Below are 25,328 nucleotides of genomic sequence, written 5' to 3' on the forward strand. Positions count from 1 at the left end.
GCTTTCGCTGAAAATAGCAGATCGACAAGCTCACAACGCGACGCAACGCCTGTGAAAATTCTAAAGCTTTCCCCACAATACTGATGCTGGGGTTTAAGTTACATGGGGGTATTGGGGGCTTTCAGGTGGAGGCCAAATGTAATATGCCCATTATTAAAAATACTTCTAACAGTTATATAAACCATGCTGGTGTGTGGTGTCACTGATTATGTCACATTCTGACATCCCTCTGTCTGTGATATCACAAGCTCATGGAGGTTACCATACATGGAGACTATCAGGGTATGGAGTACCCTGATGTCATCAAGGTGACCTAAGTGTCATAAGCCTACTGACGTCATAGACTGGCCTAGACTCCATATTTGGCCATCCCTCCCACAACTCCATTTACGGGTATAAAAAGGACACAGACAGACAGATACAGAAATCTCCACATATGGGCACAAAAGGGACATACACAAACAGACAGGTAAAACGGGTAGCATACTCTCTGAGTGACAACGGGTTGGCTACAACGGGTATTGCATCATACATGCATCCCCAACTTGCATCATTCCTATGCCCTATCTTGCCTCATTCCAGACAGAGTGGTTCCAGAGTAAGTATAGTTATTTAAAATGGCCTTCACTCAGGGTCAGATTAAGACTCACAGGGGCCCTTGGGCCAAGGACCTCTCACGCAACCCAGAATGGTCAGTCAGGTCACATGCAAACACAGTACTCAGATTGTAAGGTATTTGTGGGTCTAGAAAACACCTATTTACAGGATTTACAGGAATTTAGGAGGGCCTGGGGCCAGGTTACGGCCATATAGGAGGGGCCTTGTAAGGGCCCCTGGCCCCATTACCCGGTTTTAGCTCTGGTCCATAGCATTAGAAGGAGTTCTTCTAACGCGATGGACCAGAGCTAGCCCGGTCTATAATCCTTCCATGCCTTCACTTCACTTAATACTACCTCAAATATCAATATCCTTTTTTGCCTCTCAGACAAACACAACTTGCTGATGCAACTACCTCAGAGGACAAAAGCAAACATAATCTAGAGATTACACAATTTTCCATTTTTGCATTGAATGTTGGATTTTCTGCTGTTAACTTTAATCATTAAATTAATTCATCATCATCTCGATCTCGTTCTCATATCAAGCAGAAAAATATAGGCCCTACCCCTACTCAGTACATTGTCATGGCTTTCTTTTTCATTGCATCAGCCACACGGTGGCGGGTGTAGTTTAAGATGGACAGCAGGTCTGAACCAATAAGGGTGGCCGTTAAGTGCCGTGCCGGTACTGGAAGACCAATCACAGTCGCTGATGACCAGTCTCAGCCCGCCCTCCTTTTCTGCGCTTCCCCTGTCGTTGCACCAGCGTGGAGTAAGCACTGTGTGTGTGGAGCAGTGCCAGACAGTGACTGAACCATTCTGCAGCATTCTGCGACTTCTGTGAGTATTAGTTACTCATTGTTAAGAGTGCCATTGGGTCGAATAAGAGTTTGTCTTACTTTGAGCAATATGCTCAAATCTATCTCTCCTGACTGAACAGACCGACACGTTAACACAGAAACACCGGCTAACGGTCGTTATGCTAACGTGTGCTAGCTCATAAACTGATGCCACTTCATCATGTTAGCAATTTAAAATCAGATAATCTTGTCTTGTTGTCAGTAGCGTACACGATATGCCTGTTTGAAGATGACATTTATTTATTTCATTAAATCTCAGTGATTTGTGGGTAGGCTATCGATTCCTGACATTACATAATTACAATACCCTATAACCGTTTACTATAATAGTATTGTGTACTTTTGCAGAGTTGAAAATGTGGAAATTGACAGTAACTCAAACTCCACATCATTCCATGTTCATAAAGTCATGATAAAAATCTTTTACAGTCAAAGTGACTCCATTCATCCTCAGTGTATATAATGACCATACTGGATCAACCCCAGTGTGATGACGTATTAGTTTAGTTTATTTCAGTCAATTTTGTGGTAACATAGTTTACATTTCATAGGTGATACAAAAAAAAACACATTTAGAAAATAACCACATTTCTGACCAAAAAGGTATAGGCTGGAGCCATATACCTTTTTATATGAGCCAGTGAGCAGGCTACCCAGCTGTCATAATTGTGGTATGGGGAGACAAAGAACAGTAATAACATGCATTGTGATAGGGTGAATTTCCCCTTATCTAGGTACTCCTCTGGCATGGTGGACTTGGAACGTCGTCTCACCCTGTCTAACACTAACACCTGTGCTGTGGTTGCTAACAGGGTGGTAGTCAGGAGTGGGACAGGGGCTGTTTACCGCCCGCTTGCTGTCCCCAGCGAGCTTTTGGCATCAGCCCTGGGATTTCCTATGCCATCTAGATTTCCAACAATGCCACCAGTGGGAATAAAAGGCCACTGCCTTTTAATTATCAGTGACACACACTGTTCCTTATTCTCTCTGACACACTTATCGTACATTATAAACTGGTTTTATAAACACTTATATGTGTAAACAGAAAATTCCCACTTCAGCCAAATGTTTACTTCTTAGTTCTTGACTAAGCCAATTAAAGTTATTGACTTTGCTTGGGGTGTATTGATTGTGATCTAGTAGCTTTTTATGTTTATTATTATTACTTGATTATTAACACTGTTAGTTAGTGTAGGCCTACTTGTTACGCTCTTCTAGAGAGTGATGCATCTCTCATCCTCATTTGAAACTTATTGTCACTGTTTATTTCAACACCTAGACAAAAGCATTGGGGAAATAAACGGATGGGGTTCTACAGTTTTGAATACGTCAACATCACAGAATCCTCATGCTGGCACTTTGAACACTTAGCTAATGTTTTATAAATGTATCTATTATGTGTGCAATATTGTATAATAAGCCCTGCATTCCATTCAGGCTCGAGCACATCTGGTAAATTCCACATATTTATGAATGCAGCATGCTATACTGTAGTATATTGCTATAGTGTATAATTTTAGACAAAATAACAGCAACGTAAACATTTTCTCTCTTCAGTGTAAATGCTAGCTTACAAGAATGTAATCATATTTTACTGCATCCTTTTTTATTGTCTCAATCCTAAATTCTATTTATAATCAACCATTTCATATATGCGATCAGACAGACCACATCATGGCATTGGTTTTCAATCAGATGGAATGAACAGAGCTAGGGGGTGTTTTGGCAGTTAGGGGCATGATATTAGGGTATTTTCTCCCTTAACAGGTTATGGTATGTCGTGGTTAAAAACTGTAGCATAGAGGCCTGAAAGAAAACTCTGGGGGACAGAGCTTACAAGAACCTAATGCTAGTTTAACTGGTTGTTGGGTCTCACCCTTAGGCCTTCAGGCCTTTTGCTTGACATTGAAGGTAATTATTGGTTTCCGACGCCGTTATGTGCTATAATTTAGCTGGTTGCTTTCTGTGTTTCACTTGGCATGTTGTTTACTCTACCTTGTGTTTTCATTGTGGAGCAAAATCAGCTATCCATAAAAAAATAATTGCACCTGTAGCTTATTTGTATAATAAAACACCTGCTGCCCCTGAGCCACTTCCTGATTAATTAAAAATCTGTGTGTGTGTGTGTGTGTGTGTGTGTGTGTGTGTGTGTGTGTGTGTGTGTGTGTGTGTGTGTCTGTGTCCCATCTAGAAAGCTGATCCAGAATGGATGCATCAATGACGGCAGCTCAAATCCGTGAGAAGTTCATTGATTACTTCCGTCGCCATGAGCACCAGTATGTCCACTCCTCAGCGACCGTCCCGCTTGACGACCCCACACTGCTTTTTGCAAATGCTGGAATGAATCAGGTCTGTCCATTCATATAGCCAGCCTCAGGTGTGGGTATAGTGAAGTTATGCACTAGTTAATTTGGTGGTTGCAAAGACCATATTTTCATTGAGCATGAAATAAAGCATAAATTGCCTTTTAAAAAAAATCATCAGCATGGGAGAGGCAGTGTTGGTCAGCCATCTGCAAAAACATGTAGGCCTCGCTGCCAGTGCTTTGAGATCACTGCTGGTGATCAAAAGGTCAAGATTCCAAACAAAAATGCACTTCTTAAAAAATATATCCTTTTGGAAATTTGGGAAAGGGCCAAGCGCCCTGTATTGATATTTACAATGCTAATAAGGTGTTGGATAGAATTAAAGCATGAACCCTATTTTCACTTCACTTTATATCCCAGTTTACTGAAATTGTTTCATTTAAATTGTCTATATCTGTACTAATTAGCATGATATTATAATTAAAGTTAAATGTAACCTTATAGCTCCTTGTTACAACCTAGCTTCCTCCATTGTCCCAGTATGATATCTTTGGCATTTTGCCAACCACAACAGGCACAAACCTTTTGATGGGAGGTCATTCCCATGTGATTTAAACCAAATTAAAGTGAATATCTTGTCAACTTCCTCCCCCAGTTCAAACCGATATTCCTGAACACGATCGACCCCTCCCACCCCATGGCCCGGCTGCGTCGTGCTGCCAACACACAGAAGTGTATCCGCGCCGGTGGAAAACACAATGATCTGGATGACGTGGGCAAAGATGTATACCACCATACCTTCTTTGAGATGCTGGGGTCCTGGTCCTTTGGGGACTACTTCAAGGTGTGTGTGTGTGTGTCGATATAACCGCTTAACCCATTAAGACCTGAAGCCGATTCTACAAATGTCTTCTAAATACCAACAGTTTTCTAAAAATTAGTGGTTCTCAAACTTTTTCATAATTGTCAAGGACACCAAAATCATATGTATTTGGCCGCGGACCCCCATCTCAAAATATTTGATTCCAGGGACCCCCCAGAAGCAAAGATTTGAGTTAAAAATGTTCGCTTTAAAAGAATTTTACAGCTCAGATTTGATGAAATTGAGAAACGGGCTTCGCAGTTGCGTTCAGATCGTAATGGTCAATGGCTGTGTGAAAATTCAGATCAATTGCTCCAGCCAGTGAGGAGAACCTGGCACACAGTTTTGGCCTCACCACGGTCGACCACAGAGGTTTGTCAAATTATAGAAGGATAATCTATTTTGAATGAACTATTTAATCACCATGTAAAAGTGAAAATACAAGCGATGGGACGCGTTGTGTGGGCTTGTAAATTATATATTTTTTTATTTAAGAATTTAGAAAATCTTTTGACATAATTATGAAAAGAAATTTGTAGGAAATAAAATAATAAAATGCGTCTCACTGTTTGGGAAACACTGGTTTAGATTGCTGCTGTTTTATAGTTCTTTTTAATCACATGAGCCCTAGCATCCCTATTCTGGCGACGAAGAGATTTGGTTGTAGAGCATAAAACCTATTTCCCAGCATTACTTTAAGGCATTGTAATGTGATGACTGCCTCGTGGGTACATTTTGGGAAAAACTACCTTCCACAACATAACATCAGCATATGATGGCTATAATGATATATAATGGCTGTCAGTGTGTTTACTGGAGGCAAACATACTGTTTCCCAATCTTTTGATTTCATGTGAGAAAGACATTGATTTCCTAATTTCTGTTTTAACCATTTTGCCAAATCAGATTTCTTTACATGCATTTTGTTGTAGGATAATCATGAAGCATTGTTGCCAAATGTACTACTTTTCTGCAGCATTTAAAATAAGATTTGATTATTTTAATATAAATTATATTAAGATACGCAAAAGGCTTTTATAACTCATCATTTATTCACATTATTCTGATGATGTTTGGCCATGATATAGATCGAAATGTGCACAGTTTGGGATATTTTCTCTACGTTCCCTTAAACTTTTGTCATTTAAACGGTTTAAAAAACAACTGATAACTATTGATATCAGCCAGTGAGTTCTTGTAGTGTGTAAAAGTATGGAATTTGGGTTTAGGTCTCGATAGTCTACTGTAGATGGCCTAGTAATTGTCTCTTGCATTTAAATCACAATCGGCCCATTCGGGTGCAGCCCAAATCAGTCACCCGGCCCTGGATCATTCTGTTTTAAGCAGTGTAGCTTTCTGTCCTCTGTAACTATCTCTGAACATTACCCTTCTCCCTTTCTCTCGCTCTCATCTCTTCCCCTCTGCAGCATCTGGCCTGTGAGATGGCCCTAGAGCTGCTGACCCAGGAGTTTGGAATCCCCATCGAGCGTCTGTATGTTACCTACTTTGGGGGCCATGCTGAGGCAAGCTTGGAGCCCGACCTCGAGTGCAAGCAAATCTGGATGGACCTGGGGTGAGTCTAGGTCTTCTACATCTAATGCTGCATTGACGGCAAACGGCCGTCTACTCGTGATCCAAAGATTTACTGCTCCATTCACTTCCTGGTTAAAGTATTTGGGAAATATTCTGTATCTCGGCTCCTGTGTTTTACTATGTATTTTTGGCGAAACATGTCAACGGCGTGTAACAAGCAAACGGGAGGTCGCGATGATATTCTTTTTTTCTTTCACGGAAGCACAGTGAAACCCTCCGTGATTAGCAACCATCAGGGGATCGGTCATACTGGAGATAAATATTCTGTGGTTCTTGAAAGATTAGTCAGAATGCTTAAAAATGCTGGCAGCATTGGCTGGTTTTAGAAAACCCCTGGCAGTGAATGTGTTGTTAAGCTCAGCTTCGTTTTCCACAGCAGATACAGTAGGATCGGTGTAGCTGGTCATAGTGACAATATTAATGCTAGTGGTGGATTCAAATAAAGATATCTCTTTCACTCTGTCCCTCTTTCAGAATTGATGAGGCCCGTATCTTGCCTGGCAGTATGAAGGACAACTTCTGGGAGATGGGGGACACTGGTCCATGCGGCCCCTGCAGTGAGATCCACTATGACCGCATAGGAGGGAGAGACGCCTCTCACCTGGTTAACATGGACGATCCCAATGTGCTAGAGATCTGGAACCTGGTGTTCATTCAGTTCAATAGGTAACACACTCAAAATACACAGCAGGATGATTTATGAGGTGTGGGTAGTGCAAAATAAAAGGAAAACATATATATAATAGTTAGAGCGCGCTACAAATACTCACCGCTGCTGTAACATTCGTCCTAGGGTAAACACTGTACCTTTCTAGTTTGAGATAGACTTGCACTTGAGGTCACGTGATCAAGCACTGCAGCTTGCAGATCTAATCAGCAGCGTTTTTCAGTCAAAGTGGTTTAGCCCCTGAATGCTTACACACCCAGTAATGTTACTTGGGCATAAAATGTGTCAGATGAGTGGGGTGTAAGACAAACCCTCTCTATGTTGCATATGTGTTGTGTTGTTTTCCCCACTGCCTTGTGGTTTTCTAGATGTCTCTTTATCAGTATGGTATCAAAAGGTAAAGGGCACCCCCTGAAAAGAGTGCACACACTTCCCCTGATGCTCACTCATGTACTGTACATATACACAATGCAGACATGCAAAAGTGTCACTTTTCAGCTACAGTCACCTTTTTGAACCCAAATAGGGCAATTGTGTGACACCTGACCCGAAAGAAAACAACATGTTGTCACCTTTTTCACCTCGGGGCTGTTTGCATGCCTGACAATGTAAAGGTTACACGCACGCACCCACCCACACACTGTTAGCCTTTCTCCTGCTTAAGTTGACCAGAAACAGTGTCTGAACCCATAGCCTTCTCTCTTCTCTCTGCAACCTTTAGGGAGTCTGAAACAGAGCTCAAGCCACTGCCTCAGAAAAGCATTGACACAGGCATGGGTCTGGAGCGCCTGGTCTCCATACTGCAGAACAAGATGTCCAACTATGACACTGACCTCTTCGTCCCTTACTTTGAAGCCATTCAGAAGGTATAAAGAAATGGAACTGGTGTGAATGTGTGTAACTGAATGGTTGTGCATGAATGAAAAAGGGGGGGTGAGCTCTGTAAAGGCCAGTCCAGACAACCAATGCAATGCGATGCGACCTGTCACCATCTGTCACTCTCCAGTTTAGGGATGTTGCCTATGTTGTTTATAACATAGGCTAATTATTGCTGTGGAAACTGCAATTGGTGACAGCTCAGCGCCTGGAAGTGGACTGTCAAGTTGCAAATCCCAGTTTTAGGATTCTGTTGTAAGTGGTTGAATATTTGGTCTGGATTGGGCTTAATAAATTAAAGTCGGCAATAGAAATTAATGTTGCCTGTCCTTCCTTCACAGGTTTTGTTTAATGGACCCTTCGCTAAACCCCACCCCAAAAGCGATTGTCCAATGCCAGCTTAGCAACCGTTGCTAGCCTGGCATAGGTCTGGCAAGCTTTCGTCACCTGCCATAGCTGTCAATGTTATTTCGCCCGCACACACACAATCATTTGCAACATAATAGCAAGAATAGGAATACCACGATAACGCAATGGTGACTATGAACCACGTACCCAAACCCGTTGGAGGCTGCTTTTCCCAAGCTGAAATCTGCACTTAAACTGCAAGGCTGAATATGGCTGTGTTGTTGAACATATACACAGCTTAACGTCAGGAAAGTTACACGACACAACTCACTCGCCCAGTTGGTGTCAATAATAGGCTACTAATCACCGTAATCGTAACAAAATTCAGAATCACAGCGCTGCCTGTTTCGGATTCCGCACGTTAAAGTATATTCATTCATTTGTTCGTCTATTTATTAACTGCTACTGTAGTCTTACCCTGCGGTACATGAAAACTCCTGTTACAGTCATGGATCAACTTCAACCTGGTGTTTGCACTTTCTCCATTTACGGTCCGTACATATATATAAACGTTCAGATTTCAAATATAAATTGCTTACCCTATGGCCACGGATGTTAAAATGATGCACGGGACTCTCAAAAGTACCCGTATATTCTGTATTGTTCAATAAAAAGCATTTTAATCCGATCGGTGGCCATTTTCTCATAGAGTTATAATTGAACAGAGTGCAATACACCTACCAACCGATAGGGTCGCTTAGTTGAAAGCATATGGAGAAAATGGCCACCGATCAGATTAAAATGCTTTTTATTGAACAATACGGATGATACGGGTACTTTTGAGAGCCCGTACATAAATATAACATCCGCGGCCATGGGATAAGCACTTTATATTTGAAATATGAACGTTTCTGTAGATGTACGGGCTATAATGGAGAAAGTGTAAACACCAGGTTGAAATTCATCCATGACGGTCGAGACAGACGACCGTCGTGTATCCATGGCTATTACTCCCTCTAACATTTCCCGTGTTTTTAGTGTATTGAAATAATGTCATGCACATTTGTCCAGTGCATAGCCTACTGCAGGCCTTGTTGACTAGATTTAGAAGAGATTTTGAAGCTATTGCTGCTGAAATGATCGATTATTTTTAAGGGGAAAAGCCGTCATTTAACATGCAAGTCAATGGGTGAGAAGCAGAGATTGCCAGGCGCTGCCAGGCCTGGGTGTGACTAACTTCGCACCACCAGTCACAGAGTGGAGTGGGTGGGGCTTAGCGAAGGGTCCATTATATTTTACAAATAATCTCAGTGATGTAATGCTACATTTAACGAGAGCTAATTATGGGGCAACAGCTGGTTGCAACATAAAATCATATTATATGACTACATTTCTATGTATGCACCTTTTTTTTAGGGATGGATCAGAATAATCGAATATTCAAATAATCGTTGGAGGATAGAAATCTATAAAAAAAAGATGATTATAATCTTTTAATTTTCTTTTATTTATTTGTATTTTTCTTTTTCTTTTGTTGCAAAGGCTATATTGTCATCCAAACCCTGCCCACAGTAACTACATTTTTAGAGTATACCTAGTATGTGTATAATATTATTATTTATTCTCTTCTGCATTGTCATGTTAGCCTAATGTACAAGGCTAGTAGCCTTGGCTATACAAGAGCAAATTCATGAGGATACAGAATAAACTAACTGTTGAAGCTTTTTTTAATTTAATTATTTTTTAATAATATTAATGGTTTAGTTACAATAATATAAAAGATGCACATGCTACTGTCTTTGTTTATTTCTGAAAACCAGTTTATAGGCCAATGCAATGGTGCCATTGTAACCTAGGATGGTCATTTGATGAAAAAAACTTCACAAATCCCCAGAACAATTTCACCCAAACAAACCCCCCCCCCTCCCAACATTATCGAATATTCGTTATTTATAGCAGTAGAATAATCGACTTTGATTTTGGTCAGTCATGCACATCCCTATTATGTAGTTGTATGGGGATTGGTAATACTATCCCAATACTGCATTTGTGTTCACGGTATTAGCTGATATTATAGCTAAAGGCAGACTATGTGTGTATATTTCAGGGTACAAACGCCAGGCCCTACACGGGTAAGGTAGGTGCTGAGGATACTGACGGTATCGACATGGCCTACCGTGTCCTGGCTGACCACGCTCGCACCATCACCATCGCCCTCTCAGATGGAGGAAGGCCTGACAACACAGGACGAGGGTGAGATATAAAAAGTTTCATTACACCTTTTTAAGTTTTTAAGTTCCTACAGTAAAATTTACAGCGTTCCTAATGTGTGTGTGAATTAGTTTTACAATGACATACATTTGACCGTGTGTACTCGGCTCTACCGTGGGAGGTGCAGTACATGTGTGTGACTGTGTGTGTATAGTAAGATTATCTTTCTCTTCCACTCTGTGTAGCTATGTGTTGAGGAGAATCCTGCGTCGTGCTGTGCGTTACTCCCATGAGAAGCTGGGAGCTGAAAGAAAATTCTTTGCCTCTCTGGTGGACGTGGTGGTTAAATCCCTGGTGAGATTTCTTTGCAAGTCAGCAAATCTGTGATTCATTGTTTCCCTCAGTTCCTGGGTAGGGGGATCATTAATACTGGCCTCTCCCAATTTTGTCCTTTCTCCTTCTCCAACTAATCGCCTCCCCTTTTTGTTCTCTCGGGTCCTCTCTACCTCTCCCTCTCTCTCCCCTCTCCCTCTCTCTCCCTCCAGGGCGATGCGTTCCCAGAGCTGAGAAAGGACCCAGACATGGTGAAGGAAATTATCAATGAAGAGGAGGAGCAGTTCCTCAAAACGCTCAAAAGGGGTCGTCGCATCCTTGACAGGAAGATCGAGAGCCTGGGAGATAGCAAGACCATTCCAGGTGAGATGGACACACACACACACACACACACAGCAATAAAATAACAATAGTAAATTATAGGGCTGTGAATCGTTTGCTATCTCACAAATCGATTCGATTCCGATTCTTGGGGTCACGATTCCGATTTTTATCGATTTTTTCAAAATAAACGATTCTCGATTCAAAATCGTTTTTTTTTTATTCAAAAGCGATTTTTTTCCGATTCAAACGATTCTCGATTCAAAACTATTCTCGATTCAAAACGATTCTCGATTCAAAACGATTCTTGATGCAAAACATAGGATTTCAGGATCTACTCCAATCTGCTGGCATGAGAACAGAGTACATTTATGTAGCTTTTACAATTGTAAAGGTTTTATCAACTGATAATAATGTAAACACACAAAGGTAAATCCAAGATCCTAAAAAAAAAATATATATATATATATATATATTTTATTTTTTTTGAAAATCGATTTTTTAAAAATGAGAATTGATTCTGAATCGTCCAACAGTAAAATCGCGATTCGAATCGATTTTTTCCGACACCCCTAGTAAATTAGTAAAAATACAACAAAAAAATATACAATAACAATTTCACAATGTTACTTTGTTAGGTGCTGTGTGCATGGGTCCTACATCTATCTATCTACGTATCTATCTTTCGGTGTATGTATCTATCTGCGGAATGCTGTGGCACATATAAGAAAGTCGTCTCTTCCCTGATTCCAGGTGACACAGCATGGCTGCTGTACGACACCTACGGCTTCCCTCTGGATTTGACTGCTCTCATCGCTGAGGAGAGAGGCATGGGTGTCGACTTGGCTGCCTTTGAGGAGGAGAAGAAGGCAGCACAGGTAAGGGAAGAAGAGGTTAATGGGTGGGATGTGGGGTGCAAAATGGATGGTATTAGTGCAATTAAGGATGGGGGAAAAAGAAAGGGGGCGAGTGATGTGTAGAGTAAAGGATGAACGTGATAACCAAAAGTCAGTGGTGTCTCTAATTAATATATGTTGTTCCAATGAACGGAAATATTAATGCTACTGCCACAATGGCATTCTAGACAAGGTGTGCTTCCAATTTGTGGCAAATGTTTGAGGAAGGCCATTTCCTGTTTCAGAATGACAATTCCCCAGTGCCTCCACGCTCCCCTGTACGTAAAATGGTTTGTTGGACGAGTAAGGAAGAACTTGGCTGGCGTGCACACAGCCCTGACTATAAACCTACCAAGAAGACAGAATAATGGAATCAAACACCTTTGGAATTAATTGGAAAGCCAAATGTGAGACAGGCCTAATCGCTCAACATCACTTTCTGACCTCATTAATGGTCTTGTGGTTAAATGGAATTAAATCTGTGGAATTGCTTCCCCCCTTTGCTACAATTAAACATTCTCAATTATTCTGGGAAGTTGGCTTTTCACTAGTTGGTGAAATTGCGGCTGCAATTTGCTTCCATTCAGCCACAAGAGCATTAGTGAGGTCGGACACTTCATGCCATTAAGTCTGGCTCGCATTTGGCATTGCAATACTTTCCAAAGGTGTTTGATATGGTTAATGTCAGGGCTCTGTGCAGTTCAGTCAAGTTCTTCCTCACTGATCTCAACCAACAAATCTATATGAGGGAGCTTTGGGGGCAGACCGATTCATACTTCGTCTTATGCCGGTGTCACGCATCGAAAATAGCCGACCTACAAGCTCCCTGCGACACGTTGATCGCCTCTAGGTCTGCTATTTCCGCCATGTGTGACGGCACATGAATTGGGCTTCAATTTGTACAGGAAATGGCCTTCTGCAAACTGGCCACAAAATTGGAAATTAGCTGTAACATTAAGATGTTCATTCACTGGAACAAAAGGCACTAATTAGAAACACTAACAGGTTGTCCGCTGACTTTTGGTCATAGTGTGGTCTTTGGAGAAGAAAGAAGTAGTGAGTGTGGGGTGACAGAGTTTGAGGCAGTGAATGAGATGTACGCAGCGGAATGAGTAGAAGCATTCATTGAGGTGGAGATTGAGGGATGAGGGAGGTTGGATTTGCAGTGAGGGAAAGAGATGGATGTTATTTTCTTCTTTCTCCATAGGACTTTGAAATACTGTTACAGTTAATGGTGGATGGAGTTTGCCCTTAGTGGAAGCCAGTGTGACACCAGCACCATAAAAAGCTAGAACTCAATGTTCAAAGTGTTTGACAATGCTGGAACTCTCTGATTAGTGATTGCTCTCTTTTGTTTCTTCTTTTTTCTATTCACCTTTTTTGCTATTCTCCTTGTAGTATATACGGTATGTTTACTATTATTGCTGCTACAATGTCTGAGGAAGCAGAACAATACTTTTTACCGTCATGTACCCCTACCCAAGATGTAACGATAAAGAAACCTTGAACCTTAAAAAGTCAACAAAAGGGGTGGGGGTGGGATGTTAAATTAGTTTGAATTATTAGTAGATTATGTTAAGGACTAGGCCCTGACTAGGTAGGGAAACTCAATGAGCACAAGCATTTCTGTGCACTGCACACCACTTCCCCCTGTGTCAGCACTCAGCACTCAGCATTCAGCAATATTGCACTGCAAGCCAGAATCAAGAAGCCATGCACCTGCTGTTTAAATAAGCCTGTGTTTTCTATTCCTATACGAAAATGTGATAATGCCAATATTATAATGTAATGTCAATAATGCCAGCATGTTTGTGGAATTCTGAAGGCACGTCAAATTCTGAAGTAAAACTTTTTGGTGGGGATTAATGGCCTTAAAAAAAAAGAGACATTTGAGGGAAACCTTCCAAACTGACGATACTTGGGTGGGTCATAACCAGAACCCCTGTTGGTTTTGTAAATCACAGGAATTTCATCAGCATACAAATGTGTGTCCATTAGCTTAAATCCCAGGGTAAGGGTGCTGGTTGTGCAGACCACCTCATGCTGGACATCTACGCCATTGAAGAACTAAGAAACAAGAGTGTACCTGCCACCGATGACTCGCCCAAGTACGACTACAAATTAGACAACAAAGGCGAATATGGTGAGGCCTATATGTCTTCGCTAAGACACACATTATATGACATGTTATTTGGATATGGTTTGAAAACAATACTACCAGTGCCTAGAACAATTAAAGAGTAGGGCAGAAGGCACAGTAAATATATTTTTATTTGTTTAGCCCATGAGCTAGCGTCCCCATCCTGGGGTGAACATTTGCAGAACATGTCACAATGCGAGACGTTTTGAGCTTGTAGATTGGCTATTTTTGACAAAGTGATTTGGTGTAGGGGAGAAAAAAAGAGCAGACCAAGTATAGACTCACTCTGGTCAACTAAGACGCATGACATGACACATGATTTGGATGAGGTATTTAACACAATCACTGCCAGGTATGAATTAATTAATTAATTCGCTGCTGCCAGCGGTTTTTACCTTATTTTGACAATCCACAGAGAGCCACGGAAGCCACGATGTGGACACGGATATAAACAAAGGCTGTCTGGGGGAGGCGGAGGGTCTCGTCTATCCCCCGGAACAAAAACATTTTTTATCGCGATCGTCCAGTCTGTTGTTATCGGCAGTTGAATATGGCTCGTTTTCACCGAAAAAAGAAGAAATCCGAGCTAAATGATATATATCATAATATAAGAGTGGACGGAAGTGAATCTTTTTGGGATGACGTCACATCCGTCCAAGCCTTCTCTCGCAGTCAAAGGATCATTCATAGGTTGCGCGCCCTCTAGCGTAATTTATAGTAGATCTACGTCAATGGCAGTCAACGGTTGGATTTGAAATTACGTAGATCTACGTCAATGGCAGTGAATGTGTTAAGTGGTTAATGGGGGTGTTTTGTCCGAACTGTATATAGTACTATGTGTTTGTTTATGACTATAGTAAACATTTGTCAGAACATGTGTCCAAGTATCCAACGCATGTTTCTGGTGTTCACACTTCACTTGGTTCAGGAGGACAAGTGTGACACATGCTGATACTCACTAACTGGCAAGGTTCCAACTACAGTAGATGCTGTGCACGGTAGCCGTGCTTGTGTGACTAATGACTGTCAATGCTGTCCAAACAGCCTGAGACGTGATGATATTCCCTCTTCTTTCTCACTCACTCACTCCAGTTTTCAAGACGCCTACCGCCACAGTCCTGGCCCTGCGCTGTGAGCGAGCCTTCTGTGAGGAGGTGACCACAGGCCAGGAGTGTGGAGTAGTGCTGGACCAAACGTCCTTCTATGCTGAGCAAGGAGGTCAGACCTTTGACGAGGGCTACATGCAGAGGGGCGATGACAACGCAGAAGACGTAAGTGGAAAAACTGAGTTTGTACATGTCTCACTGCAGGAAAAACAAATGTCATGAGCCAAAGAATAGCCTTGTTATTGTTGCTGTTCCTCATTGAAACCCCAGACAAATGAATTAGCTAGTGGTAATCATTAGGTATAATTAGGATTGCAGGAGCTTGTTTTGATACAAGTACTGATACTCTCTCTCTAGAGGATGGAGTTTACAGTGAAGAACACTCAGGTGAGAGGAGGTTATGTTCTTCACGTGGGGACAGTCTATGGAACGCTGAAGGTCGGAGACCAGGTCACCTTGCGCATAGATGAGGTGAGAATGTGTGTAAAATACACACACACACACACACACACACACACACACACACACACACACACACACACACACACGCCTTTCACTGCTTGCTCCACGAAAGCACCATTTAAAATAGCAGACATTGTACAAAATGTACTGATAGTAATAATATCCCAGTATCGAACATTTCGCAAACAACATACGAATGAACAGCACTGTTCCACTTGAACACAAGCAGAACAAATGGATCAGCAGCCCACTACAACATTGCAGCGTGGTCTTCTTGCTTCCAGGCTCGTCGTAAGCCCATCATGAAGAACCACACCGCCACCCACATCCTCAACTTCGCCCTGCGTGGGGTCCTCGGTGAGGCTGACCAGAGGGGGTCCTTGGTCGCCGCTGACCGCCTGCGCTTCGACTTCACCGCCAAGGGCGCCCTGAGCACTGGTGAAGTCCGCCGCACAGAGGAGATTGCATGTGCCCTGATTCGAGATGCAAAGGTCAGTGTGGGGACGACGACGCATATTGACAGTTTAGAAACCAGGTTTGTCAGGTTGAAAATATGTCTGGATCCAAATTGCCATACAGCTGCAAATGTTGCCTCTGGCAGAGGATAGACTGAGCTATGCTCTGTTAGAACTAATCTGATGACAAGCCTCCAGAAACATCTTAATCTTTCTCTCCCACCCTTCCTCCTACCTGCCATTGCTCCAGCCCAATATTTTGGAATGGTTCATTCTCTAGTCTCTGTTCTCTGTAAAATGGTCATTGTTTTTTATCTCAATGGCTTCCCTCTCTGATGGCAGTGTAATGGGATACTCTACCCCTGATAGCTGTGATTGGCCACAGCGACAAAATTATTATAATGAGGAACAAATATACTGGATGTGTGTTTTTTTAGTTGAGTGCATTGAATGTACATATGTCTGGCAATGTATGTCTGGCAATGTCACTGTCCATAAATATTTCCAACAGAGGGCACTATTGTTCAACTAGGCACATCATGAAGAAGTCTTGTTTTTGGAAAGAAGTAGTTGGAATTTTGCTAATTTGGGTCTTCTCCTACTAGTCAGGGGATATTAAAAAAATCTTGGAATAAATTCCTTACCAAAAAAAATCTTCACCAATGTGTTTGTAAAGGTGTCTAGTAACATATCTCACAAAGACTGAAATGCAGTTCCCCTAGGAGAATTTGTGACCCACCGTAACCTTATGCGGGGAAAAAAATCTAATTTTAATTCTGTTTTAACTCATTCACTGCCTGAACTATTTCTGGCCGCGTTTGCCCACTGCCAGAGATTTTTCATTGAAAAAAAAAAAGTACTCAGGAGCCGAGATACAGTTTTTTTTTAAGTTAACAAGGAAGTGGATAGGAGTCTAAAGGCGGTTACACACCGGCGAATATGCGAATATACGCAAAATTCGGACTCGTTCCGAATAATTAAAAGACGCTTTTTTCGCTCCGCGAAACTGGTGTGGAAGCTTGCATTGACTTTATAAGGTTTTAAAACAAAACGTATTATTCGCATGAAAAAAAATCGCCCCGGTGTGTAAGGACCTTAAATCTTCGAAAAATCATATCTCCTTGGTCTTTGGGTCAAATAATAAAATAAAAAAAATTGAAAAAAAATATGTTTTTTACGTTCTTGGCAGAATTGGTAATTGGATATAATTACGTTCTTGGCAGGGAATGAGTTAAGTAGCATGTGAGGGGTCAAACTAGGGTGTTTTTATGATTCTGAATCCATTGCAAGCATTTGTTTTGCACCAAAACCACTCCTTGGCTAAAAACGGCCATAGCCATCCTTTTCCAGGTATACTTTTTGTGTAAAAAGCCCATTGAGATTGGGCCGTTTTTAGCCCAAGGAGTGGTTTTGGTGCAAAACAAATGCTTGCAATGGATTCAGAATCATAAAAACACCCTAGTTTGACCCCTCACATGCTACTTAAAACAGAATTAAATTTAGATTTTTTCCCCTGCATAAGGTTATGGTGGGTACCCCAACTTTCAGCAGCTGTCAAAAATTCCCCTAGGGAAACTGCATTTCAGTCTTTGTGAGTTGTGTTACTAGACACTTTTACAAACACATAGGTGAAGATTTTTTTTGGTAAGGAATTTATTCCAAGATTGGACATTTTTCTGCTAATATCCCCTGACTATACAGGGTCTTCTCCTACAAACGAGTAACGTCCATTTCTCTGTACCTTCCTCCAGGCTGTGTACTACAAGGACACCCCTCTGGCTGAAGCCAAAGCGATCCAGGGCCTACGTGCCGTGTTTGATGAGACCTACCCTGACCCGGTGCGGGTTGTCTCTATCGGCATCCCTATCGACGACCTGCTAGGTGACCCCAATAGTGCTGCTGGATCACTCACCTCCATTGAGTTTTGCGGAGGAACGTAAGGATGCTTCATATTATTTATGGCATTTTCTGTTTATTCACTGAGCAGATCAGCAAGTCTGATAGCCTAGGTGGTAAGCTGGCATTTAAATATGTGACACATCTCATGTACCTGGAATGTATCTCAGCCCACAGAGCCACTGGGTGCCTGCCAGTGTGCACAAGAAACGCCACAGATCGTGAAGTACAACACTTTTCACTGTTTTGCCTCATTTGCTATTTCCTTCTCGGTTTGACATTTCAGGATTCTGAAGTTTCACTGTAGCTATTATGGAGAACAATACTCCAGTGGGTTAAAATGTGATCCTGTCACATGGTGAATCTGGTGATGTCCTGAACCCGCCTGCCAAATACTCAACTCGGGTCCATATTTATACCATTAGAGACAATGACAGTGTCTTTCATCCTGGCTTTGTTGTTTGACAGCCATGTGACTGAATCAAGTTTCACAGAGGAGTCGGTAAAAAAGACAGGAAATTGAGAAAGTTACTGCAGTGCATGCTGCCGCAGTGGGTAATTCATACATAACCCTCTGCCTTTTTAATGACCATCCATCTGTGTGTCTGCTTTGAATACTCTTTTCTTGTTTACTCATTTCCAGCACAGCTGTCAGTGATTACTTGGCATCTCCTGCCATTCTCTGATTGAAGTTGAATGTGCAGGTGCATTGTGCTTGTCCCTATGGCTTGAATAATATCACCAGTGAAAATGGGTTTGCCAGCTGGTTGTCCATCTACCTGGCGCTTGAACGTACAGTAGCAATAAGCTTAGTAAGGGATCACAGTCGCACAGCTGTGCGACTGTGCTGCGTCATGTGGACAGTGGTAAATGGGTTTCTGGAGCACAATTATTTAGTTAAGACGGCTGTGTGTGTGTGTGTGTGTGTGTGTGTGTGTGCGTGTGCGTGCGCGTGCACGTGCACGTGCGTGAGTATTAGGTCTGTCATTGTATTTTGTTCTAAGGGTAAATGTCAGTAAAGGTTACTTTCTGGTTTGTAGAATTCAACAGAACAATTAAGAGTATTGGCCTCAAGTGTTATGGAAAATACAGTAATTAGAAATAAGAACAAACTAAATGAAAGGTTTGGTTCAGCTGTCATTTGCATATTATTTGTATTGTATATTGGGCTCAGCTAGAGTTCCTAGCTTGGGGTGCTAGGATCTATTGATAGAAAAGCCTTCAGAATGGATTGAGATATTGTATTCACTATTCATTTAGTTTGGTGCAATACCACAGCATGTGAACAAGGTCTCTTTTCTTTCTTTTTTTTCTTTTCTCTTTCTTTTCTTTAAAAACATTTCTTAGATGAAAGAATTTTCAATGTCAAATTGCAGTTGTGAAGTAGCATGAGTTCTACATATTTTACAGCTGCTGTTTGTGTTTTTGGAAAAAGAGAAGAGCAACATGTTTTTTGAGTTGGCTTTGATGAAAATGTTTTAAATTATGGAGGAGCCACATCTGCATAAGTTGTTTTTTTGTCTGCAAGTCTCACCACTATTCTCCTCTCTTGTCTGTTCCAGACAATAGAGCAAGCCATTTCTCATACACTATACATGTACAAGGTTTTCACGTGGCAATTTTGCCGTCTATGTGTGGTTTGTTTTTTATGAGCAATGTATTGTAGATAGTTATTTCAAAGCCGACACCCTGTACTAAAATTAACTATTTTCACTACTCTCCCAAAACCACCCAAAGCTTATTTTTAAGAACAAATACAGTACTGATTGATTATGCTTTTTTAATTATTTTAGCTCAAATCTAGACTTAAGTGGTGACGGTCTGTCTAAATCAGCACTGAAATTAATGCTGATGTACTATTTTGCAAGAAAGTCTTATAGATCTTCTATAAAACAAGTAAGACGCGCGAAGCGAACGCAGCTCGAAAATATTGTGTATTTACAGACTTGTAATCCGTGTTATTTCACCGTGATGGGGAGAGAAGTGTGTGTGTGTGTGTGTGTGTGTGTGTGTGTGTGTGTGTTGTGCATTGTAATGAGAGCATTAGTGTCTAAATTCCTGGACTCTGGCGCACTCGGGTGGCTGCTTACAGGCAGTGCACGCATGTGAGTCACATGGGGGCATGAGCCAAATACTGCACACAGAGATACAGAGACACAACCCGAGCACGGTTTGATAGTAAGCTCCACTTGGTCGGAGGCGCGGCGTTCGCAATAAATCGTTGAATCGTCATATTGAACTGCAGAATCTTATTCAACTGAGTCAGGCACAGCCTTTATATTTATTTGAACATACTATCTGTCTGTGCGTAAGTACACAATATGCTTTCACAATATTGTCTTTGCTGTTTGATCTTGAGCAAAGTCAAGAACTCTGTATACTTATGTACAGGTATTTTTTACACTCTGTATCTTACTGCCTTCTCCTCCTCTCCTCCTCTCCTCCTCTCCCATCTGCTTTCCTCCCCACTCTATCCCCCCCCCCCCCCACCTCCTGCAGCCACCTGCTGAACTCTAGTCACGCTGCACCTTTTGTCATCGTCTCAGAGGAGGCCATCGCTAAGGGCATCAGACGCATCGTTGCTGTAACGGGAGATGAGGCTAAGAAGGTCAGAAACACACCAGACACACACAGATAGACATGCCTACACACACACACACACACACACACACACACACACACACACACACACACACACACACACACACACACACACACACACACACACACACACACACACACACACACACACACACACACACACACACACACACACACACACACACGACTACACAAAACAAGACACAACCACACACAGACACAGCCTCACGGAGACCAGCTCATTCGTGTACTTGCTTGCACGCAGTACAAGGGCTGCAACTATAGATTATTTTCTTAGTCATTATTCTAGTGATTATCGATTTTTGTATTTATTTATTTATCAATGAATCGAAGTTAAAACATTCTAATAGATTTTTTTGAATCGAGTAAATCGATTAGTCCGATTAACCACTTAATCCTCATTTTATACTTCATCGTACAATGGTGTCATGCAAAAATAGCCAATCTACTAGACAGGCTATTTTTTAGCTATTTAGGACAATTGATTATTTCATTCAGATCAATTATTTTGATGATTTGTTTGATTAACTGTTGCATCCATAAACAGTACAGATGAAAACACGTTACAGCCTTGGACTGCACATGCCCTGCATTACATGTTCTGTCATGATCGTACTGTAGCTGTGTCTAATGTTCATCATTCAGTGACTGTCCATGGCTGTGCTTCCTCCTTCTCTAACTGGCTGCTGTGTGAGGCAGGTCCGTGCTTGAGATAAGGCGCACTATCGTCAGACTAGGTGACCTTGTATGTTCAATGTTGATATTGTCCATATCACCCAGCCCTAGTTCAAATACAGGTCATCTTCTACTTATCCAAGCTGCCATGAAACACAATTTAACTTGTATTTTCGAATCTGCAGCTGCAGTTTTATTGTAACTTTCACTGCTTCCCAATCTGTTTCTCCTCACCCCCCCCATCTCTCTGTGTCTCTCTGTCTTTCTCTCTCCCCTCTAATCTATTCCATCTGTTCCCCCTCTCTCCCTCCACCATCCCTCTCTCCAGGCCCAGAGGAAAGCTGATGCCTTGCGTCAGTCTTTGTCGTTGCTAGGTGAAAAGGTGAAGGCTCAGACAGCTCCAAACAAGGACGTCCAGAAAGAGATAGCTGACATGACAGAAGTAAGACTCTCATTGTGTTTGTGTTAGGGATGGGGGAGGGTTCTTCGGTCCCAAGACCAGGACATTTTTCGATTTCGGGCGCACGCGCGCGTGTGTGTGTGTGAGATATACACAATGGCCAGCTCCTGAATTTAGGAGAACATTTATTTTCTGAAAGGAAGGACGTGAAGTGTTGCCTTTCAGTTCTAAATGTAGGTCTGTGATATTAATACATCTGTAATTTATGTCTGTCAATAGGCACATAACTGATCTGTGTGTATGTGTGTAGTCCCTAGGCACAGCAGTGATCTCCCAGTGGCAGAAAGACGAGATGAGAGAAGCTCTGAAGGGCTTGAAGAAGACGATGGACGACCTGGACCGTGCCAGCAAGGCCGAAGTCCAGAAGAGGGTCCTGGAAAAGACCAAGGAGGTGATTGACGGCAGCCCCAACCAACCGCTGCTAGTCATGGAGATGGAGAGTGGTGCCTCCGCCAAGGTAAGTGTCACAATAAGATTTTAACAATTATCTTCCAATACAAAGAAAGTAGGAGGGGTGGATGGGGATTGCATCAACAGTTCATAATAAAGGTTTTGTAATGGATGCTGTTAACACATCCACCGCCAGAGGTTAATCTCATAATAATGTACTCACCTGCCAAGGTGTTTTTGTTGTTTTTTTGTTTTTTTCATGTCGCCATAGATCTTGTTAAAATCCTTAAGATTGAGCCGTGAACGGTCTGTTTACATCCGCGTGATCTCCCTGTATCTCCCAGTGAAGACCGCATGTCAAACGGACTTCCATGACTGTAGTTAGAGCGGATTACGTTAAACAGTGAAATGCGAGGAGAAAAAACTACAGGAAGAGAATTGAGTTTCAGTTTCGTCTGTAGAATGGGAGCGGGCGTGATCGTCGAAACCGGATCCCAAATAATTCTATTTCCTGTCATCAAACCGGAAACGGAAGTGGATCAAAAAAATTCCGAAAGTGCACCCGGACCGCGCATGCGCGAAAAGACCGCAGCCCGTAGGACTACGGGCTCGGCGCTTAACCGTTGGATTTAACGGCCCGTAGAACTACGGGCCCGGCGGTAAAGGTGTTAATGTACAGTATGCATGTTCTTCAGCAAACAAATGCTCTGTTCAGTCTTTCCATTTGAAACTGTAAACCGTGACGGATCTCTAGTCTACACTGTAAAATACCCCCAGAACAACTGCTGCTTGATCAGCTTTTTACTTTTTCATTGATAGACGCTATAAAATAGTTAATGTTGCTATAAACGACATTAAAACCACTCTTGATGATTCACAGAATGAATTGGTGATTAAATTAATTATTGTACTGTAATGACCATAACACAGTGCAGCTCTAGACCGCAACTGAAGTTGTCTCACCTTGCCATTTGACTGGCCAGTCTAGTGATGGAGAGCGTGTGTCCCCAGACGGAGCTCTAAGAATCGTGTGTGAACTCAGAAATGGCTAATTATATCGTGTCATATCACAACGTGGAGCTCTAAAGTCAATACAATGCTGTACAGCATTGTATTGATCCCACAGCATATCCCAAAACAGACACTCCCTCTTCTCACTCCCTCCAATCATTCTCTCATGTGTCTTCTCACTCTTGACAACTATGATGGGTACGGTATTCCAGAACCTTCCATTACCTGAAACTTTATAGAACCTGTGATTTAGCTTTTTCTAGTTAACGCTTCCATTATAACCAGAACCATCCCTGAAGGGGGAGGTACAATCATAAAACAAACTTATAAAAAACGTATACAATTTTAAAACTCCAAGTTCTGAGTTCTACTAGAATATACCTCTGGAGCAGGGCCCAAATTAGGTTCTCGGAGCCTTATCGGAGACCGAGCCATAGTGTATAGAAACAAACCCAGAACCCGTGAAATACTTAACCTTAAATACTTAACCCTTAAACTTAAATACTTAACCCTCCCCCCATCAGTGCGATGCGGTTCACTTAGTTCTTGTGGTTGAAAAGAGCCATTCGTCACTGCATTCCCAACCTGTCTGCTAATCCCTCCTTCACCTTGCTCCTCCTTCCCTCATCTCTCTCAGGCTCTGAATGAGTCACTGAAGATGTTGAAGACTCAATCTCCACAGACTGCTGCCATGCTCTTCACTGTAGACCCGGATGCTGGCAAGATCATCTGTTTATGCCAAGTCCCACAGGTAACACGCACGCACACAAACTGTATATACGATCAATGCACAGCTTCTTCAATTTCACCTTTCTCTCCTTTTTACATTTTTATTTCTCTTTATGTCTCTGTTCTCTTTTTCTCTCTCAATTCTTTCTCTGTCGATATTTATCATCTTTCTCCTCCATCGCCAGGATGTGGCTAACCGTGGTCTGAAGGCCAGTCAGTGGGTTAATGAGCTCTGCAATCTGCTGGACGGCAAAGGGGGCGGCAAGGACATGTCCGCCCAGGCCACCGGCAGGAACACGCAATGCATGCAGGAGGCGCTACAGATGGCCAACGAGTTTGCACGGCTCAAGCTGGGAGAGAACTAGGAGGTGTGGAGTACAAGGAGAGGGCGCAGAGACGGGAGAGAGGGGTGGAGCAAGACTGGGTGTAAGAGTCGGAATGAATGGTGGGATCTGTGGCGGTGGAGGAAAGAAGGATAGAGGAGAGGGGGACCTTCCATTTATTCTTCCTCTAATCTTACCTTCTTCCTTCCACCATTCTTGTTTTGCTTCCGTTTTAGTTATCACTGATACTGTGGTTGGTACAGAATGAGATTGTGGCTTTCCCCTCCGTGGCTGTTGAAATATGACCACTGACGCTGTGCCTAATAGTAAAACAGACTCATGATGACAGATTTGTTGGAGTAGGAAGATGATTCAGACTCATTACATTGAAATGGTCCTCTCCTCTCTGGGAAGTGGGAACTCATCACTCAAAAAAGAAAAGAAAAACCTGCCTAGGAACAAACGGTTTTAAAAACGGAAACGACAACATAGACAGGTAATTTTAGGGAATGGTAACCTAGTTTCTCATATTAATGGGTGCATGTAGCTTAATTTTGTTTGTGGTCTATATAAGACAGCTATAAAAGCTAATTATGTTCAGTAGCACCCGTCCTATGGGGAAGTGATGGTCCTTTGTCACAAACTTGGAAGCTTTTGTCCATTTTGTCTCTCCCTCTTTTTACTTCCTGCTCTTCAATATCTGTTTCTCATCTCAAACAACTCCCTGGAAAGTTTGCCATCGATGCTTTTGATGAATTTTAAAAAGTCATTTTTTTGGTATCTCATGCCTTGCTCGGCTTCTGCTCACAGATACACTAATTAAGCTAGCAAGGTCCAAGAACAATCTGAATTGGACATATTTAAAGCTGAAAGGACTGGAAAGGTGTACCAATGTAATCAAGGATTCCACTGATAATGTACCTGTCCGATTCTTCAACGATCAACAAAAGCATCATGGGCTTACAAGCGTAAACAATTTGGGTGTGGATGAGGGGCGTTGTCTGTGAAAGCCTGTGTTCTCTCCTGTGATTGGTTGCCCTGCGACAGTTATAAGCCAATCGGTGCTGCGTTCTTGTTAGTGACTGAGCCACTAGCTGTATCATAGTCGCATTGTCCAGACATCAAGCCATTATCTGTAATGTTATTCGGTAAATGGTAACTCATTAATAAATGCATATTAACACAAA

The 25,328-nt window shown here is 42.1% G+C and overlaps 1 protein-coding gene across 2 annotated transcripts; it reads left to right on the forward strand.

The window, feature by feature from the left end:
- The first annotated feature begins 1,337 nt into the window (after positions 1 to 1,337).
- Positions 1,338 to 25,328, forward strand: aars1 (alanyl-tRNA synthetase 1). 2 transcript variants are annotated; one of them, XM_080436782.1, is made up of 20 exons: positions 1,338 to 1,439; positions 3,651 to 3,808; positions 4,421 to 4,609; positions 6,055 to 6,200; positions 6,695 to 6,886; positions 7,609 to 7,753; positions 10,219 to 10,364; positions 10,568 to 10,676; positions 10,868 to 11,018; positions 11,730 to 11,854; positions 13,871 to 14,015; positions 15,105 to 15,283; positions 15,476 to 15,589; positions 15,865 to 16,071; positions 17,787 to 17,971; positions 20,431 to 20,539; positions 21,557 to 21,670; positions 21,939 to 22,145; positions 23,727 to 23,840; positions 24,004 to 25,328. In XM_080436782.1, exons 2-20 carry the CDS (start codon positions 3,665 to 3,667, stop codon positions 24,181 to 24,183), a joined length of 2,901 nt encoding a protein of 966 aa, XP_080292908.1. In that variant the 5' UTR covers positions 1,338 to 1,439; positions 3,651 to 3,664; the 3' UTR covers positions 24,184 to 25,328. The 2 variants fall into 2 exon arrangements, with proteins under 2 accessions (XP_080292908.1, XP_080292909.1); XM_080436783.1 differs by having other exon boundaries at positions 1,357 to 1,439; positions 3,655 to 3,808.

The sequence above is a fragment of the Gymnoscopelus braueri genome (assembly GCF_963280865.1).
Source record: "Gymnoscopelus braueri genome assembly, chromosome: 9".
Lineage (NCBI taxonomy): Eukaryota > Metazoa > Chordata > Actinopteri > Myctophiformes > Myctophidae > Gymnoscopelus > Gymnoscopelus braueri.

What these genes read in the sequence shown, in the direction of transcription:
- aars1 (XM_080436782.1), top strand. Translation starts at nt 3,665, where the DNA reads ATGGATGCATCAATGACGGCAGCTCAAATCCGTGAGAAGTTCATTGAT. An exon ending in AGATAGCTGACATGACAGAA is followed by an intron (nt 21,671 to 21,938) that starts GTAAGACTCTCA and finishes GTATGTGTGTAG; the next exon opens with TCCCTAGGCACAGCAGTGAT. An exon ending in AGAGTGGTGCCTCCGCCAAG is followed by an intron (nt 22,146 to 23,726) that starts GTAAGTGTCACA and finishes CATCTCTCTCAG; the next exon opens with GCTCTGAATGAGTCACTGAA.